This window comes from Trachurus japonicus, chromosome 22 (assembly GCF_045865225.1).
Source record: "Trachurus japonicus isolate A0001 chromosome 22, Traja_1.0".
NCBI classification, from domain to species: domain Eukaryota; kingdom Metazoa; phylum Chordata; class Actinopteri; order Carangiformes; family Carangidae; genus Trachurus; species Trachurus japonicus.
Genome location: NC_140928.1, coordinates 333,559 through 339,558, shown reverse-complemented (window position 1 = coordinate 339,558; position 6,000 = coordinate 333,559). Strand labels below are relative to the sequence as shown.

Below are 6,000 nucleotides of genomic sequence, written 5' to 3'. Positions count from 1 at the left end.
TTAAATAAAGATACTTTGACTTGTCTAGAGAAAGTTCAGATCAGCTTCATGAAAGGAGCAACAGACAATATGTGTATATATATATATATATATATATATATATATAAAACAGAAACCGTCATAGAAATAAACATCGATAACCAGTCACACATTAAATGAGTCAGTTACAGAGTAGGCTAATATAAAGTCTGCTGTCATGGGGGCTGTGAATGAGATCCAATTTTTCCAGATTTGGTAAAAAAAATGTCTTTATTGATTTTCCATTTTAATGAACATTTTAATGAACAAACGTTCATACACATAACAACAACAATATAACAATAACACAAAAACAGAACAGAAACCCTTCTAACCCACAATAAGATCTAATGTGCTTTACATATTCAGCCTGTATTCATTCCTGTGAACATCAATATGCACAGAAACATTGATTCAAAACAACAATTCAGTCCTTCTCTTCATCTCTATTTCTACTGGAGATTTGGTAACATTTCTCCTCTTGGATTCTTAATTGTTAGGTCAGTTTTTCCGTCCTAAATATCTCCAGAGTAAAACCACATGTATAATAAATAATATGTAAAAGCCTAATAATCTGTGTTGACCTGTTGACCTTCTGACATTCAGATTCCTCCCTTACCCGTTGGAGCGGCCGTCAGACCAAACGCTCCGTTCTGTCTGATCCCAGCTGTAGTATTATGGGCTATAGTAGCTACTAGAGACCGTTACCAGTCAGACAGGAAGTTCATCCTGGAGGTTTTCTATCTACATGTTTGAGATGAAGTGGTAGAAAAATGTCATTTCTGACAGGAATTTGTCGTACTAACAGTCATTTCTTTGTCTTTCTGGAGGAATTGTGTGTGGTTTTTTTTCACCAGCACGGCAGCAGGTCCTAGAAACTTCTGTTTTTACTTTCCTCTGTGTTTCATGATACTTCCTGCCACATAATATCATATACTGATGACTAGTTGTAGTAACTAACATTATCTTTACTGGGATTTTGGCGCTTTGGGCATCAAGGGGTTAACCCTCTATGGTACCATGTTACCACTTTCTGGCCTGTCACATCTCCACAATTCATCCCATTTAATGCTGTAATACTTTAAAAAAGAGAGGAGACCTTAGAGAACCAATAACAATGCTTTAATTTATCACATGTCTTTCAAGAAGCCACTGAAACCCTTTTTACAGACTTTTTCAAAGGAAACAGGTTTGTCACTTTGCTCCACTAAAACGGTCTGAAAACATACAGTAACTTCCTGGCCCTTTTTCATCTGGAAAAAAATATATTTACACTAATAGATTAGTAAAGTTTAATTTTTAATAGTTCCATGCAATTTATTTACTTATTAAATAATGGAAACTTGTTAAAATGCACCTGTTGCCCCAAAGCAACAACGTACCATTATAGAAAATTGCAGCGTTGCCTTGAGGCGACAGTGGACCATTATGGAATCAATATTGCATTATGAGACTATGGTAGTGTGTGTTTAGGTGTAAATATAATGTTCAAAAACATATAATTCATCATAATTTAGTTTTTTATCCTTAATAAATGTGATTTTGGATGCAGTAAAGTAAACATCAGGCTATTATGATGATGATGAGGAAGATGAGGATGAGGCCAGTGAAGGGTAAAGTCTACAGAGACTGGTCGGTGTTTCTAATACAGTAGATGATGAACCGTAATGGTACAATGTTGCTACAGGAAACAAATCCCCAAAACTTCCAAAAATAAATAATTTTTAAAAATGTCTTTAGATTATGTTTATTTAGTCTATTTTGAGACATAAAAACACTCCAAACATTTTTCCCCCACTGGCATCATAATGCAGCGTAGCATCATAATGCAGCGTAGCATCATAATGCAGCGTAGCATCATGGACCATAGAGGGTTAATATTTAAAAATGCTGAAGCGATGTCGCCGGGCAGAAGAGGAAGAGGTATTCAAGTAAGAGTAATAAGTACCAAAGAAATCTAATACTCAAAGTACAAATCCTCTGACTGTTACACTGTTGGGTCCTGCTGTGGTGCGTTCACGGCCTGTGGGACGTGTGGACGCCGCCGCCGCTGTGAGTCGTAGAGTTTCTCTCCGTTTCCCGTGAAGTCAGCGGTGAGTGGAGTTGTTAAAGTTGTTAAAGTTGTTAAAGTTGTTAAAGTTGTATTTTAATTTGAAGTTAGTGGAGACATGAACATGAAGAGCAGCTTCCTGTCTGATCCCGGGAAATGAACCAGTTTAAGACACGAAGCTTAAATCAACACGAGAACTAAAAGGCAGCATGAGCCGCAATTACTGCTGCTGTTAATTTATTCACTTCACACACACACACACACACACCACTAACACACATACACACACAGACACACACACAGACACACACACACACACACAGAGAGACACACACACACCACTAACCCTAACACACACACACAGAGACACACACACACACCACTAACCCTAACACACACACACAGAGACACAGGTGGAAATTGATTCTTTATTTCATTATTTCAACACTTTGTGGTCACAGATCAAAACTTCCTGATCAAAACAAACATGAAACTCAAATCGAAGAGAAAGAAAAAGAGAAAGACGATCGTTGTCTGGGCGATCGTTGTCTGGGCGATCGTTGTCTGGGCGATCGTTGTCTGGGTGATCGTTGTCTGGGCGATCGATCGGTCGGTGTGATGATCAGCTGATCGATGGGAGCGATGATCAGCTGATCGATGGGAGCGATGATCAGCTGATCGATGGGAGCGATGATCAGCTGATCGATGGGTGCGATGATCAGCTGATCGATGGGAGCGATGATCAGCTGACGGATCTCAGACTTCCCGTCCCGACCTTCTTCCTCAGGACTTCCACCAGACGCTCCAATCTGAGGGGGGGCAGAGCGGTGAACAGTGAATGACTTCTAGAGAAACAGAGTGGACACACATCACACCAGCAGGTGCAGGTGCAGGTGTAGTGCAGGTGCAGGTAAAAATAATCTTGTCCTCCAACAGGAACTCTTTTGGATGTTCACTCTCAGTCTCTCCCAACGGTCTCAATGCAGAGATGGACATCAGACCGTTCTATGAGCTCTTGTATATATCTTTTTTTCTTTTCAGGGTTGACTGGTACCTCTATCATGAGTCGGTGTATATATATATTCATTGTCATTTTTTACTAAGAATACTGCACTTTAAGATGTTAGTACACCCATCCTATGTGACTTCTTGTCTGAGGGCATTGTTGTTGTTGTTGTTATTGTAATCCCATTACATTACGGCCTCTTGTGGCCTGAGGTCAAATATTTTTATGGTGTTTTGATTGTGTGACACAATGTAAATGTATCTATATGCACCGAGAATGTTAATGTCAGGGTATTGAGGCTGCTGTGCTGTTTTCTGTTTTATCTGTTCATCCTGTCACAGCTGCATGCTCTCCTCTCCTGATCAGGTCATGTGACTAGTAGTATTAAAGATGGCTTCTGTTATCTATCCTACTGTCTGATGAAGAGCAGAGCTACACTGCTCCAAACGTACGGCACTACAATAAACTGATACGCTGAGTCCTGCAGAGTTGTGAGTAAATGGTAAATGGACTTGCACTTATAGGACGAATCTCCTTGTTGTTTCCAACTACTTCCTGGTAGAAAACCAGCATGAGAACAATAGTGACGGACGAGAGTTTCTCTATATTTATCTACTTTTTCATGTCACTATATCACCGTTTAGACTAATCTGATGTTTGTAAAGTTTATAAAACCAATGATTGGACAAACATTACTATTTCTGTGTGCACATTTTTGTAATTAGTCATGGTTATCATAGATTAGCCGGGCTAACGGTTAGCTACCTGTTTAACTTTAATAACTCAGTGACTCAATAAACGCTCCATGAAAAAATATTTTCTCCAGCGGATATCTGAGTTCCAACATGACTGAGCTAACTGGAGTAGTTTCATGTGGTGTCCCACAACGGGAGGGTTTTAACAGCTGACGTCCTGCTGTTAGCTTAGCTGCTGCTGTTAGCTTAGCTACCGTTAGCTTAGCTACCGTTAGCTTAGCTGCTACTGTTAGCTGTCCCTGTCAGCTGAGCCACTGATGCTTTCTAGACACTGTGATTCCCCCAAACTGAATAAATACAACACATAGCAACACAAAACACACACACAGAAATAGTAATGTTTCTTCAATCATTTCAGATTTGTCTAAACGGTGATAGGGCCTGAAAAATATGATATATAGCTAAACTCTCGTTCGTTACTATTGATCTCATTCACATTACAGCTGGTTTTCTACCCGGAAGTAGAATGTAAACAACAAGGAGGTTCGGTCTGTACAGCGCTTCTCTAGTCTCTTGGACCAATCAAAGCTCTTTACACTGTTGGTCACATTCACCCTTTCACACACACATTCACACAGCACGGGAATCTAACCATTCACACATTCACACACCCAACGGACGCATCAGTGTCTTGCCCAAGGACACTTCCACATGTTGCCAGGAGGAGCCGGGAATCGAACCACCGACCTAACTTATGGCAACACAGGACTCTGACCTCCACAACAATGACCTCACTGTTACCCAGCATGCACCACTGGAAGAGGAAGAGGAAGAGGAGGAGGAAGGGGAGGAGGAGAGGAGGGGGCTGGTTATTAGAGATGGAAAGTTTAATTTGGTTTGAGAGAGGAGAGAGGAAGAGGACTTCTCTCTCCTCCTCTTCTTCTTCCTCCTCCTCTTCTTCTTCTTCCTCTTCTTCTTCCTCTTCCTCCTCCTCTTCTTCTTCTTCTTCCTCCTCCTCTTCTTCTTCTTCCTCTTCCTCCTCCTCCTCTTCTTCCTCCTCTTCCTCCTCCTCCTCCTCTCCTTCCTCCTCTTCCTCTTCCTCCTCTTCTTCCTCCTCTCCTTCCTCCTCCTCCTCCTCCTCCTCCTCTCCTTCCTCTCTCCTTCCTCCTCCTCCTCCTCTTCCTCCTCCTCCTCCTCCTCCCTCTCTCCTTCTCTCTCAAACCAAATTAAACTTTCCATCTCTAATAACCAGCCCTCCTCCTCCTCCTCCTCCCCCCCAGAGTAAATATTCCTCTCTATTCAGAAACTCCTCTAACTCCCCCCTCCCCCTCTCTCTCTCCTCCCCCCCCCTCTCTCCTCCCCCTCCCTCCTCCCCCCCCCCCCCCTCCCCCGCTGGCAGCCAAATTAGAGCAGAGCTCCGTGGGTTTGAGCCCCGGCTACGGACGCCGCCACGCAGACGGACGACTTAAGCTGCTTCATCATCCCCTCATCTTCATCTTCATCTTCATCACCGCCTCATCCCCTCATCTTCATCTTCATCTTCATCTTCATCTTCATCTTCATCTTCATCTTCGGCGTGATGAGACGAGGATGAGGACGAGTCATGTGACTCAGCATCATTAACCCCTCCTCCTCCTCCTCCTCCTCCTCACCACCGCGTCGCCGTGGAGACGCTCAGTGTGAATCATCTCTTTAGTCCCACGCCATCAAGAGTCTTTGAACACATCATCATCATGTGACACGTTGTCACGGAAACACTGACCCCTGACCCCTGAGTCTGGTGACATCACACCGTCAACAGTTACTGCACACGTCACTTGAACTTGTCAATAAACCTGATTGATTGATTGATTGATTGATTGGTTGATTGATTGATTGGTTGATTGATTGATTGATTGATTGCCGGTGGATAATCAATAAATGGAGTAGTGGATAACAACATATAACATATACAATGTCACGAAAAAAAAAAACCTCACAGCTGGCTGGTGTAGTAGCTACTCCAGGCCTGTGTGGGGCGCTGTTATTATGTCACTTTATTCAGTTTTTTTTCATGTGAGAAAGTAGCTGTTTAGATCCCAAATCTACGGCCAGTTGATCCAAACGACGGCTGTTTAGAAGTTTGCTCCGATGTTTTTCAGAGAAGTGAAGCTCTGCAGCGACCGGGACATCACAGAGACAGCAGCCGGTCTGCAGAGCTGCTCGGCCGGCCAACCTCCGTCCTCATCCCG

General features: G+C 42.8%; 1 protein-coding gene across 1 annotated transcript in view; it reads right to left on the bottom strand.

The window, feature by feature from the left end:
- Positions 1–2,752: 2,752 nt before the first annotated feature.
- Positions 2,753–6,000, bottom strand: part of mipol1 (mirror-image polydactyly 1) — an 86,402-nt gene continuing 83,154 nt past the window's right edge. Inside the window, exon 14 of the mRNA XM_085767964.1 lies at positions 2,753–2,877. Within this exon, the coding sequence (XP_085624090.1) occupies positions 2,811–2,877 (67 nt within the window). The 3' untranslated portion in view covers positions 2,753–2,810. The remainder of the gene's footprint in view (positions 2,878–6,000) is intronic.